The sequence below is a fragment of the Suillus subaureus genome (assembly GCF_016647635.1).
Source record: "Suillus subaureus strain MN1 chromosome Unknown BJ212scaffold_9, whole genome shotgun sequence".
Taxonomy (NCBI): Eukaryota; Fungi; Basidiomycota; class Agaricomycetes; order Boletales; family Suillaceae; genus Suillus; species Suillus subaureus.
In genome coordinates this window covers 576,753-590,208 of record NW_024538565.1, presented here as the reverse complement: position 1 = coordinate 590,208, position 13,456 = coordinate 576,753, and the positions used below count along the sequence as shown (strand labels likewise).

The following is a 13,456-nucleotide window of genomic DNA, read 5'->3' as shown; positions in this document are numbered from 1 at the left end:
ACACAACTTGCGAGTGGGAACGCCGACGTTGCTCACTCCTCTTTTTGTTCCTGGAAATGAAATTATACATTGTCGATAGGTCACCCGACTTGAATACAGGATCACAAGAAACGGATATGTTTAATCTGTCTATCAGCAGTCCTGATAGCATGAGAAATCAGTCGTAAAGGTTCTTTTTGTTCTATCGTTTCTCCAAACCTATACTTCGTCCTGTGCGAGGGACTTGCAGCGTTGGCATGGAATTAAGGCATATCATCACTGCCAAGACATCTTATGGCCTTCCTAGTTCCAATGTCCAACGGCACACAGGAGGGCATCTATCCTTCCAGGTATCTATTTATTATCGATGACACTATGTGATCACACTACGCCTCTTATCCCTCTTCTCGCCCCACCATCCCGCCATGGCTACAAGTCGCTACCAGGGACACTGCCGGACAAGTGCTCTGGAGGATGACGGTCGCGATGATGCAGTCATTATACCACAGACTGCTAGCGTGACGCCATTGGTTGGGAACATTCCTTTGACACCGCCCCGCAAGTTGAACCAAGTCCTTGGGCTGGTAACGCCTCTCGCGACCCCGGACTCTCAGTTACGACCCAACTCCTCTGAAATTCGTTTCACCTCTCCACCTCATACCCCTGTCCGACGTCCCGACATCCCAAAGGACACGAAGCTGCTGACCGTCACAGGAAACCCATCTGAATGGTCTAGCGACCAATCTACTGTTCCTTTTCTGCTCCTGACAGGGCTTTTGACGCCCGACAACACGCCTCCGCGTCTTAGTAAACCAAGATCCGTACCTATCGATCATAAGGAAGAGACGACAGACAAATCAGAGTCGAGCCACTCTCTAGAAATCACCCCGACTGTGAAGATCTCGGAAACGTTAGTGTTATTTCTCGGCCTTCAGAAATCCCTGACCTCAAGTTGCACGATAAGTTCCGAACTTTATGCGAAAGTCATTCAGAACACCAGAACATCGGAGCCAGTTACGACACAATGCAATGGCATTACCAAGAAGACGAAACGCCGATGCTTTAAATCGGTCAAAGCCCCTAATCGTTATTGCGTCTACCATATTGACCAGGATACTGGCCCTCCCTCTAATTCATCTGTAAGTGTGAGGGGTCCACACCGCCTTGAATCCCAGGATACTGCTACGAAGCCAACAACAGACGTAAATTCGCAATGCCAACGTTCAGTCAAACCTCCGGCTCAATACTGCCATCAGCATGGATATCAAAGCAATAATATTCCTACCACATCCATCGCACCGCAACCGACGACAGAGGTGAACTCACAGTGCCACGAACTCACACTGCATGGCATTCAGTGCCGTCTTCCAGTCACATCTTCAGTTCAATCCTGTTATCAGCATGGATACCAAAGCAATAACGCTCCTACGACACCTATCGCTCCGACATTGACAATCGAAGTGAATTTTCGGTGCCATGGACTCACACTGCGCGGCATTCAGTGCCGACGTCCAATCAAACCTCCGGCTCAATACTGCTATCAGCATGAATCCCAAAGTACTAATACCCCTACCGCACCCACCTCACCTCAGCCAGCGACGGATGTGAATTCGCAATGCCATGGACTCACACTACGTGGCGTTCAATGCCGATGTTCAGTCAAACCTCCAGCTCAATACTGCCATCAGCATGGATCTCAAAGTACTAGTACCCCTACCACACCTACCGCCCCAAAGCCGACGACAGATGTGAATTCGCAATGCCGTGAACTCGCGCTACGTGACGTTCAATGCCAATCTCAAGGCAATATGACCCCTACCGTCCGGCCAACAGTGCAATGCAATGCCAAATCCAAGTCGAAAGGACGTCGATGTAAACTGTGGGTCTCGATTATCCCCGGGCAACTCACAAAGGATTCTTCGCAACCAATCTATTGTCGTTATCATATTCCAGCTCTAGTGGGAATTATGACACACGTTGCCAACGAGGGGTTCAAAGTGCAGCCGGTCGGCCGGGAAGAGGTTTTCGTCCGTTTTTGTGGTAAGGTGATTGTTACCGATTCTATTGAACCTTCTTGAACGTTCAATAGACTATATTCCTGAATATCTGCAACCCGATACTCGACAGCGACTACGAAATGCCATCACAAGAGATATTTCGGAAAGGTTCAGGATACCAGGCTACGTATATGCGCTAAACGTGTTCGGTAGGTTTTCCTTGACCCACCATAAAACGCTAGCCTGCAAGCTGAGCCCTTAACAAGACCCCGAAATTGAGGGAAAGCTTTCGTTGAAGATTGGATATAGCAACGATGTCAAGAAACGTCATGCAGAATGGAGGAATAAATGTCGATCTTCCATAAGAGATGTTCGCGGGTGGTGGCCTGGGACCATAATCGAAGCCAAGGATGATGACAAGATGTCGATACAGGAGCTCATCGGAAATAACCGCCAGGGTGCCAAGGGTCCGATGGCTGAACACCTCGAACGGTTGGTGCATATCGAGCTCAATGATCTGGCAACGCATGCTCCTTACCTGCATCCCAATTTTCCTGACGTCCACTTTTCGGACATTCCACGTCTGCCAAAGGCTGATCCTAAACCCTGCCGCGATTGTAGCAAGTTATACCTACTGAATGATTGCGGGCAGGTGCTAAAGTTTGCGGATTTACAGATGGGACCAAACACCAGGAAGTATTCTCATTCACGCGCGTCAAGGAAGGTGAGTTCTTTGGAAGGGAATGGGAAGATATCATCAAACCTGTGATAAGGAAGTGGGGATTATTTCTCATGGAATATTTTGCTCCGAGTTAAGGTGGTGCATGCATATGAGTTTTGCGAATGACTCTTGGACTTGATCGCTCTTTATATTTATTGCGGAGGTTCACTTGTGTCATACATCGCGGACATTTTATTGGACTCAGGGTCCGATGTTGTACACTGGCCTGTATTTTGGTATGCTGACTTGTCGTAGCATTGTATGAGTTCTATTATAACAAGTGTTGACAGCAACGTTCAGAATCCAAAGTGAGGTGCGATGTTAATTACCAGGTCTAAGTACTGTCGAATGACCGCCGACTCGGACCAGGCTGGTCCCAAGCCAGTACCTATTACATCAATTTTCACTTCCAGTACTACAATCCGCCAGTCCCAAGCCTACCCTGCAGTAAGCCGTATTTTTTACTAGCGTGATCATTGTTCACTTCTGTCATTTGTCACCTCAGTTGTATCACGAAATTCAGTACAACACTCCCATCATTTTTCACTTCCAGCACCATTGGTCCTAGCCTTCCTGCTACCTTCTCGCACCCTCCACTATTTTTGTTCCACCCCTCCTCAACACCAGTAAGTACCCTAGAACGCAATAGCAGGTGCCAACGAGAAACCATTGTACAGCAATGTGACAAAAATAGAGCGAAGGACTTGATGAGGGTAGCAAGCGGTGCGGTGAGATCTCGGAGACACTTACAGAGCAGGTAAGCCTGTATTTAACCTCCCTACCTGGGCTGCCTCCATAGTATTGCCCTCCCCTGCTACTTTTGCCTGCCACTGCCACAACCAACAAGTACTTTCTGTTACTGCCCAAAACTTTCCGTCGCCTTCTGTTGTATGGCTCCCGACTACAGTTTCATGTACCCTCCCACATTCCCTGCACCCAGTTGTGCCACTCCCAGCATGCTTGAACTGTACCTTTCGCTTTCCACACCCGCCCACTGCCTCGCGCCCCAAAACCAACACTTCCAAGACCTTTGAACACATCGCTGCACACCTATACACTCTGCCATACCATTCTTATGCCCAAATGCACCCCCGCAGCACATGTGGATCCTCGCCGCCTCTGGTATTATCCCGCTGCCTCACGCGCTCAAACATGGTTTTCGTCACTCTGCCGCACCCTCCCGGTGTCCTACTGTCCTTCTTCTCACTTTTACACCATTCCGCCAACCTATTGTTACTGCCTGACAACAACGACCATGATATCTCAAATGCTTACTGCTGACTGCCTCTCGCAGCCTTCTTGTGGTTCACGCCTGGTGGGTCTTGATTCGAGCACGAAGTTTGAAGTGATATTTTGTTTAGATGCAAGAGGTTATAAGGGCAGGAAACGATTGTTGTGTTCACACTAGTGGCATGTGCATGTGCGACCATAGCCGCGCAAAGCTCCGTGAAAACCATGCGAACTGATAGATTGCACAAGGTCGTTGTCATAGACGACGAGCGCGCGAGTAATTACACTTAGAAGGCATTCAAACCACAAACCAGAAATATTAGCGTGCGTGGCAGTGTTTTGGTGTATCGCAGCAGAAACTTCGAAACGCCATCAAAATGGATCTTTCATCGAGGGACAAGAAACCAGGCTATGTATATGCGTTTGATGTGTCTGGTAGGTATTCCTTGATTCATTGTAAAAACATTGGCCTACAATCTGAGACCTTACAAAGACCTGGATCACGAAGGAAAGCTCGTGTTGAAGATTGGGTTCAGTAAGAACATCAAGAAACGCTACGAAGAGTGGAAAGATCAGCATCCATCTATAGAGAACGTTCGCGGGTGGTGGCCCAAGACCATAATCGAAGCTAAAGACGATGACAAAACCTTGATAAAGACACTCATCGAAAGCAATGACCAGGGCGCCTTGGGTCTAATGGCTGCAAAACTCGAACGATTGGTGCATATCGAACTCTGGGACCTAGTGACACACCTTGCTTATCTGCATCCCGAATTTCCTAACGTCCATTTTTCGGATTTCAAATACCAGGACAAGGTTGTTCCTAGACCCTGCGATGAATGTACTGGTACAATACACAAGGAGATATTCGCATTCACACGCGTTGAGGAAGGTAAATTCAAAGGGAGAGAATGGGAAGATATCGTCAAGCCTGTGATCAGGAAGCGGGGGCTATTCCTCGTGGAATATTATGCTGAAGGTGACCATGACGATACCACGAGTTTTGCTAATGACTCTTGGGCTCGACTCCTTTTTATAACTATTGCCACGGAGGTTCACCTGTGGACGCTCTTCATTTTGATATGTCCGAGTCGCGGATATCTACTGGACTTAGTTGGGATGTTGTATACTAGCCTGTATTTTAGTGTCCTTCGTAGCATGAGTTCTAGCATTCGTACGTTCAACATCGACCTGTAAACACTCAGGATCTGGGACGATAGCATCAGTTAAGCCACCGATTCCTTATGTTCCTTAACGTGCCTTCAAATTTCGTGGCGACAAGCCTACTTCTTGCTTTTTGTACTTTGTTCCTTGGCTGAAAGCAGGTCTACCGTGGCGTACAATCGTTTCCCAAAAAAGGCAATGCCGACGGTCTCTTGGCATTAGGACGATCGGTCGCATGGCAATGACCATTGTTGACAGGATTCGATCATCCTTCTTGTCCTCTTTTTTTTTGTGGACTTTGGCATAAATGGCGCACATAAAGGACTTTCCGTTGTTGTTTGCTGTTTTAGCTTTTCTGTCTTGACCTTTGCCTTCTGACCCTCGTCGCTGCGCGTCTTCAAATTTTGGGCTTGACGCCTCATTCTATTTCTGACACTTCAAAACATTCGCCTACGATGTTCTCGAGCTTATTCTTGGCCTTGGGTGTAGTGTCACTGGCGCAGGCCGCCCAGTTTAACGTTACTGTTGGTGGAGGACCATTAAGATATGATCCACAGTTTGTTGTATGTCTCTGTAGTCAATTTCGCAGTATTCTTACTCATTAACGTGAAGAATGCAAATCCTGGAGATATCATCATCTTCACTTTTAAACAATCTAACCATACGGCTTCCCAATCTACTTTAGCCCAGCCATGTGTGAAGGCGCTCAATGGATTTGACTCTGGCTAGTAAGCACGAACATGCCGTTGTATAAGTTTAGACTGACATATATTGGCGCACATAGCATGCCAGTATCAGCCAGTAATACGAACGGCCCGTTCCCTGCAGCGCAGTATACGGTGCAGGACATGAACCCAGTTTGGGTATACTGCAAACAAGCCGATCACTGTCAACAGGGCATGGTCTTTGCCATCAACCCAGGCACTCAGTTTGCTGCATTTCAAGCAGCGGCCATGGGCAATACTACGGCCTCCTCATCCTCGTCCGTTTCAACGACTGCGACTACTCCCACCGGGGTCGTCACCGCCACTGCGACTGTCACGGGAGGTGGGCAAACTATGACTACAACCTACGGTTCGTTCCCTGGCAGCTCGGCACCGACAAGCGGAACCAGCACGGATCATAAGGTCGTTGTTGGTGGCTCGACCCTGACGTATACGCCGTCGAATATTACTGCACAAATTGGAGATACGGTAACGTTCCAATTCATGCAAAAGAATCACACGGCAACGCAGAGCACGTTTGCGGATCCGTGCCGCGCACTTACCCTCACGTCTACGAGTGGACAAGTTGGGTTCGACTCTGGATTGTGAGTATTTTTTGTTGGTTAAGTGATGTGTGAGACTGACAGCGCTGTTAGCATGGCTGTTGCATCTACTGCGACGACATTCCCGACGTACACGGTCAAAATTAATGATGTAAGGAACTTGGCATCGTATGATTTTCTGTACTGACATCGAGTGCCTTAGACTGCACCGATCTGGGTATATTGTAAACAATCTGGACACTGTGGGCAAGGCATGGTGTTCTCTGTGAACGCGGTCGAGTCCGGAGCCAACAACTATGCTGCATTCAAGGCGCAAGCAATCCGACTCAACGGGACCTCATCCTCGACCACGAGTACAGGAGCACAAGCTACACAGACGAAATCGGGTGGTGTGGTGAAGATGAATCAGAATGATCGTGGGACAAGCGTCTTGGTTGGCCTTGTGGGTGTAGCGGCTGGCATGTTCCTGACATGAGGCTGTCATGAGATGTATCTTATCACATCTTTCAATTTTGGTGTATCGTATGGGCTGCTCGTTCCTTATAGCATGTAGTACTATGTTGTCCCGCTGATCATGGTAATTGAACTGTATACTGTACTAGATTCACAATGTGGGTGTGGGTTGGGCTAAAATTTAAGTCGATCTAAGTAATAGTCTCCAATTATGTAATGCCCTTAATGAGAGAGGTAACGCTGCATTAATGTGAGGCGCCTGCGGTTGTTGTAGAGGACGCCGGTGAGAAGGCGTTCACGCTGCACAACCAGTGCCCTGACGGGCTCACGATCCTGATTTTGGTCGTCGTCATTCCGACGGGCGTCCTGGGTTTTGCTGTGTACCATCCTCTGTTCACGCTACTCGGACACACAAGTGTGTCCACCGACTTACTACAAGTTACTTTGCAGACATTTTGTATATCCAATTGCTCAGCTGAGCCATGGATTCATCGCCTAATGTCCCGTATCAGGCCTACAAAGTGCGTCGATCATCTCAAATCCTCATTCATTCTCATTTAAATAGAAAAAGTCGAAACGACATTCTCGAGTAGTCTCATCTATTCAGCTGGCTCCTAATGTCTCCCCGCCGCCCATGTCCCGCCCATCGAGCATCACATCTATCGTCCCTTCTATCCCAGCTCCTACATCCACTCGTCCACACGAATATTTTGAGTCTGAGAAGGTTCTGGCAGTCTCCACAGAGTATCCAAGTGTCATTACAGTTGTAACAGACAAGACACGAGCTCCCAGCACCGATATGGTACATTCGAGGGACCTTCCTTCCTCACCAACCACCAATAGCTCACAAACTAGTACTGAGTTACCTTCCCAGAAAGCATTGATGTTGCGCTGCCAGATCCTGTCCATGCCCCCGTGTCCGACGAGCCAGTTCCACGTACAAATGGAAAAGACAAAGAAATCGAATTACCAATTTCATCCCCTGCATCCTCCATAACAAACCTGCCTGCTGCTTCTCCGAAACCATCCAGGTTCAGGCGCCTCCGTCCGCCCGCTGCGAAATCCCTGCTCGTTTCGCCTCTCCGTCCACCCGTCACCCACTCACCCGCACCATCGACATCTAGCCGTCAACTCGATGCACCGCATTCACCCGTGATGCACAGCCGTGTCACCTCGGTTACATCAGTGATATCAGATAGTGGTAAACTACCTCCGCCAGTCGTACTTCGAAGAGAAAGCGCGCCTTTTCCTCAAAACATGATCAGTCCACCCCCGCGCTCGTCTTCGATGGTTATACCCCTGCCACCGCCGACACTCTATTCACCCACACCCATACCAGCACCTCTACCGCCAGCTTCTACATCAGCCCCAGTATCAGCAACCGCCTCAGGTTCGGCCTCTCCCGCAGCGTCAACTCCCTCCCTCCCCTCCACCTCATCTACACCTGCATATTCCTCTGCACACGCACGTATATCCACCCCTGCGCGGTCTACAGCGCCTTACCGTCCAGGCTTCCAGCCTAAGGGTGTGTATCGGCCCCGTACATGATGAATTTGCTGAATACCGGAAGAAACGTGCTGACGAGGGGCGGATGGAACGAACAAAGCTAGAGCGCAGGCTAGAAAAGCTTATCGCTTTGCATTTCCCTGTGGAAAATTCTGTTGAGAAGGGCGTGAGTGCGAGGAAAGATGAGGTCGGTGTTAATGGAAGAGGAATGGAGAAGAGGAGGGCCTCGTCGTTTTTCAACCTCGACCTTAAGAATATGGATGCGGGTGAACTGTGGAAAGGGGTATTACAAAGTCAAATGATACAGGGCTCCAACGGTGATACTCGAGGTATATGATATTGCTCGTTTTGTTGAACTGGGTATTGACTAAAACAATTCCTTTTCCAGCTGCAGAGCAGCGGATAACACCGTGGCAGGATGATGCCGCCGTATCTAAATGTCCTCTATGCATGTATGTCTTCCTTTTCATATCTACATCTCTAAAACCACCACTGTTCGAACATGATAATCTTACTTGCATTCCTCCAGCGCGTCCTTTCACCCACTTACGAACCGTAAACATCATTGTCGCCTCTGCGGTACCATCATCTGCAGTCTTCCTCCAAAGCTTCCGCAGCGCCAGAGCCCCTGTTCAGTGCTCTTCGTTGTCGATGCCAAGACGAGGCGCATCGAGGAGGTTGGGGAGGGCGTCGATTACGGTGTGCGTCGTGCGGGCGCCGGTGAGGAGGAAAAATTCCTCCGTGGCGTCAGGATATGCCGTAGCTGCAGACCTGTGCTCACGCGACAGCAGTATTGGCAAGAGATGGCGAGTGTGCCGCCGTTTGTAAGGCTCTATGATGTAAGTGGGTTACTGGAGCTATTGAGCTTGGGTGATACTGATTTGGACATAGGCATTTATTAGTCTCGAGAAAGAGATAGAGGATGCAATTCCGCAGTTTCAGGACCTGCTTCTCACACTCAGGTACGTATTGACTGGGCTCTGATTTTGCACAGATTAACGATAACTCTTTTGCATCTAGCAATGACGACCAGCCAACTAAAGAAGCGTCCGCAGCACGGAAACGTCTCCTAGATGCCTTTGCTCAATACGATGCTTTTGCCAAACGGATACGTGCCATTCCTTGCAATACAGGGTCTTCCCAGAACCACGTGCAGCTCGCAGTCCTCAGCAGGGCGAACCTATTTTTGCAGAAACATATGTTCCCATTGCAGGTACGTGAACCACGTTTCCTTCGATACTCTGAACTGACTAGCACGGTGTGCAGTCCCTGCCCAAGCCTAAGAAGCGTGATTCAACGTCATCACCTGTGCCTTTCGAGACACCACTTGTGGACCCCGATTCAGACCTCGCTCATACACTACAACCGCTTCTAGAACAAGAGGCTCTCCTCGAATCCTTTGTCGGCGAGGCGATGGCGCATCGCAAGTTCGAAGACGCGAAGACGCTCAAGGCGAACCTCGCCGAAATCAGAGCCGAAATCGATCGTATGCTAGGTGATGGTGTGCGGTGAGACGGAGACGCACGTGAGGTGATTATAGTTGGAGTGATTATAGCTAGTTGACGACTCGTTCATGCACGCAAACAAAGCGCTATCTCATGAATCTACCATTACATCCGTATCCTCATTTTTATCGCTCTGATAGATCTTCTTATGTTCTGGGACCCTCGTATTTCACATTCACATCACCTTCATGTAGGATCCAGCATAATATAGGCGTGGAATTTTAAAAGCAAGAGACAATACTAGTCGAATATGTAATGTGAGATATTGGTATGATGATGCTACAATAACTGCAGGTATGCTTCATGCGTCGTGAGGATGAATCGTGGATATAACAATTAATCAAAGCCACCAGGGCTCAGCCTTCATCACTCGTGTCCCGCATACGAGGTATATTGAAGGACTGGTTTGGAAGAGCGCTCCGAGGGGCTGCTATGTGACCAAATAGTTTTAATGTCTTCGGCTGCGTGGAACTGCGGCTCCTGGATAAATTTGCACCTAGCCGCCCATCCTCGGCGATCAATCCGACTGCGGATGGCGCCAAGATAGCAGTCATGGGACAATATGGTCGTGGCGTCGATGGCGAGAATGACGAGACATGTAGGAGCATCACAAACTCCTGCGTGGCATTTGTCAATGCCAACATTTTGCCTAAGAGATCTGAGAATACGGCGTGGGACGTGCCGTGCGTTTTGACCATATTTGACAATTTGACCACAATCTGTAGAAAAAATATCCCAGTAGTCAGCGTCAGATGACCCCAGTGAAATCGAAAAGACAAGCGGATCACCACAGGAATGGGGCCAAGACAAGGCAATCAGAGGGATGAATCACCTTGACGAACACGTGTGCGTCCTCGCGGAGCCTTTTTCTGTCAGCCCCTGGGTCTCCGCACCGCATTGCGTTTATATTAGTACGCAGGCGCTCTGTGGTAGTTTTAGCCTTAAGCAGTGTATTGCGGAATTCTTCAGCTCCTTCGGATAAATTGTCCACGATCTCTTTCAACATCTCCCATACTGCGGGTGCTGCCTCCACTGCCACTTCCATCGCGTCGAGGGCGTCTTTGTCGACAAGTGTCCGTGAAGGAGGTATTTCGAGTGTCGGGCGTCGGGCAGGTACATAAGGCGATGAAGGCGCAGCTGATGGCGTCAATGATGTTTGGGAGGCTTGCCGGGAGTGTTGCCCAGACAGCAATGACGTCCAAGGCATGCTAGAGTTCATCAATGAGGGAGTCAAGCTCGATGTTGATGCTGAAAGCGGTAGCGCCGGATGACGTTGTCCTGCTCGAAGTGTCGTTGCTGTGGAGTTTACCACTGCGCCAAATGGCACTGGCAGGTCATATGATGGCAATGATTTACCAATCTCCACGTCTTTTGAACTGAACGACCCAGCATGGCGCCGCGTGGTTCTTGCTCTACCAAGGGATTGTGTGGGCCGTGATCTGGCGATTGGAACACCATGCGGTGGCGGTGCATTGAATGGGGAGTACGGCGGTGGTGCTGAAGAAGGAAGCTCGGGGTTGGGATTCGAGGCTGGTTGGGGCTTCACTACATGGTGTCGTCGGCGATCCGAAAGGTGAGGTTTGATAGCTTCAATGTGTGGAACCATCGACTGCCACGCACTCGATATCTCAGCCATGGCGCCGTAAAAGATAAGCACCAATGACCGCATATATCGGTCATCATCTTTAGATGCAAGGATGTTCAACTGCAGTGACATCATCGCAATAGCTTTGCCAAACATGGCCGCAGTATCTCTACTACTCTCCACAAGTGCTCGGCAGAGCGAAGGGGGCGGCGTTGTTTTCTTGCAAATTGCATCAAACCGATCGAGAGCACCGTTCAACTGCATCATGTAAGTATACGCAGGGTCGGTGACTTTCTTCAGCACAGAGGATAGTTGTCGGTCGTTGGTATAAGTGATGTAGTGTGAAAGTGCCTGATACACCTGTGAAACAGCGAAGAACAGCGACCGTGCACATTCTACAAGGGAGCGCAGAGAGGGCGAGAGATTGTTAATCATGGCTGTAGAGGGAAGCGCCGAGAGGCGCTTGAAGTATGCATGGCGTTCGACTTCGGGAACCGGCCGAGGAACATCGCCAGAGGTTGGAGATGCAGATGTAGGGGGTGTCTGAGCATATGCCTTTCTGCTTTGGAAATGCGAGGAACCGTCAGAAGATGATGACGAGTCTTGACGATGTGAAAGAAGTGAGGGCATGGGAAACTCGTCTTGCGACAGTAGATCAGGTGCGAGGACTCCTTTGCTTGCCCCCCTGATAACCTGCTTATTGACACCATCACTCACGTTGGCTGCACGGAGATCGGGCAGACTCTTCTTTCCGAACAGTGCTGAACGTCGATCACGAGCTGAACCGGCAAATGATGCATTACGGCCATGCTGTGGACCCTCTGGCACAGCTGTACTGTCATCATCTGTAGAAGACACAGACTCGGCAGGAGTGGGCAGGTAGGTCCCGATAGTCACTGATCGAGGTGGCACTTTGAACGGAGGAAGCATCCCCAGGCGTAGAGGTGGCGGCCGGTCAGAACGCGGCGATGTCGGCTTTGCAGGTCCCGGAAGGGGAGAAAAGTTGGCGTCGATAGAAAAGGAACGAGCATGAGGGGTAACACCTGGGTCTGAATCTTCCTGTATACGTGACCAGGACTGTATTTGGTCTTCGCTGTAGGTGCGTCAGCTGGCGTTCAAGTACGATAGAGACTCGATCCTTACATAGAGTTGTCCAAAGCAGCATTTGCACTGAGGAACGAGTCGACGCTGGGCTGTTTCACGTCCAAACGAGACCGAGAATTATTTCTCATCCACTTCTGCATGAATGTTATCCACTCCCTTCCTCCATCTGGCGTTTCCATGACATGCTTCGGCGGCCACTCTATGGGATTGTGATCTACCTTCAAGACGTCCAGTTCACGAAAGTCTGTAAAGTACCCCGGGATACGAGTTATTTTGTTGCGTGACAGGCAGAAAACCTGACAAGATCATGTTTGACACTAAAAGGAAGTACAGGACTACGGAACGTACCTTCAGGTGGATCAGGGAGCCTGATTGGCCCGGTAGTCTTTTAATTTTGTTTCGACTGAGGTCCAGAATCTCTAGGGACGGCATGACTGTCAACTGTGTCATGTTCAGTGACCGTTTAACGCGTGAACTTCAAGGCTACTCACCACATCGGGAAAAGAGGTGAAACTGTTGTTTTGCAAATTCAAATATCTCAAGCGAGATAGTAGGGCAAATGCAGTAGGGAGCGTAGCAAGGCGATTGTACCCCAATGCGATCCTAAAGTAGTCTGTAATGTGAAGTTGCGGCAACAACGCGTCGCAGCAACGTACCTGAGTACTGAACTCTCGTCATCGAGGGAGTCGTTCCTGCCCATGGTTGCCAGGTGTTCTGCGCCATCCTCACCGACATCTGTCAGGTTCCTGTGTGTGAGATCAAGGGTAGCGCCATTGTCGGATGACTGTCGAAGTGCTTCCGCGATGTGTTCTTCCGTTAGTGAGGCAGAGAGCAAAGGAGATAAAGCGCCATGTTTACTAGTACCCGGGAATGGAGACGTGCGCCCAGCAGCACGGTCAGCGTCCGAGACTGACATTTAGAGGATAAAGCAAGAGGAGCAGGGTC

The 13,456-nt window shown here is 49.6% G+C and overlaps 5 protein-coding genes across 5 annotated transcripts; 4 read left to right on the top strand and 1 right to left on the bottom strand.

Annotated features, from left to right (window-relative positions):
• The first annotated feature begins 1,609 nt into the window (after positions 1 to 1,609).
• BJ212DRAFT_1059202 (uncharacterized protein) lies at positions 1,610 to 3,119 on the top strand. The gene is made up of 6 exons (XM_041328955.1): positions 1,610 to 2,019; positions 2,069 to 2,185; positions 2,243 to 2,596; positions 2,653 to 2,700; positions 2,754 to 3,010; positions 3,067 to 3,119. Exons 1-5 carry the CDS (start codon positions 1,788 to 1,790, stop codon positions 2,834 to 2,836), a joined length of 834 nt encoding a protein of 277 aa, XP_041195203.1. The 5' UTR covers positions 1,610 to 1,787; the 3' UTR covers positions 2,837 to 3,010; positions 3,067 to 3,119.
• Positions 3,120 to 4,316: 1,197 nt separating this feature from the next.
• On the top strand, positions 4,317 to 5,204 carry BJ212DRAFT_1342270 (uncharacterized protein). Its single transcript, XM_041335177.1, has 2 exons — positions 4,317 to 5,101; positions 5,133 to 5,204. The coding sequence occupies exons 1-2, from the start codon at positions 4,624 to 4,626 to the stop codon at positions 5,180 to 5,182; spliced, it is 528 nt and encodes a 175-aa protein (XP_041195202.1). The 5' UTR covers positions 4,317 to 4,623; the 3' UTR covers positions 5,183 to 5,204.
• A 50-nt stretch (positions 5,205 to 5,254) lies between these two features.
• BJ212DRAFT_1428132 (uncharacterized protein) lies at positions 5,255 to 6,985 on the top strand. The gene is made up of 5 exons (XM_041337665.1): positions 5,255 to 5,654; positions 5,704 to 5,819; positions 5,876 to 6,400; positions 6,452 to 6,509; positions 6,561 to 6,985. The coding sequence occupies exons 1-5, from the start codon at positions 5,547 to 5,549 to the stop codon at positions 6,831 to 6,833; spliced, it is 1,080 nt and encodes a 359-aa protein (XP_041195201.1). The 5' UTR covers positions 5,255 to 5,546; the 3' UTR covers positions 6,834 to 6,985.
• Positions 6,986 to 8,105: 1,120 nt separating this feature from the next.
• BJ212DRAFT_1058692 (FYVE zinc finger-domain-containing protein) lies at positions 8,106 to 10,218 on the top strand. The gene is made up of 6 exons (XM_041328954.1): positions 8,106 to 8,646; positions 8,706 to 8,769; positions 8,847 to 9,156; positions 9,209 to 9,279; positions 9,338 to 9,530; positions 9,584 to 10,218. Exons 1-6 carry the CDS (start codon positions 8,403 to 8,405, stop codon positions 9,827 to 9,829), a joined length of 1,128 nt encoding a protein of 375 aa, XP_041195200.1. The 5' UTR covers positions 8,106 to 8,402; the 3' UTR covers positions 9,830 to 10,218.
• BJ212DRAFT_1478900 (RAM signaling pathway protein-domain-containing protein) lies at positions 10,179 to 13,427 on the bottom strand (the record flags this gene model as incomplete). The annotated part of the gene is made up of 6 exons (XM_041339778.1): positions 10,179 to 10,541; positions 10,655 to 12,500; positions 12,551 to 12,807; positions 12,860 to 12,952; positions 13,003 to 13,114; positions 13,168 to 13,427. 6 exons carry the CDS (start codon positions 13,425 to 13,427, stop codon positions 10,179 to 10,181), a joined length of 2,931 nt encoding a protein of 976 aa, XP_041195199.1.
• Between the last annotated feature and the right edge of the window lie 29 nt (positions 13,428 to 13,456).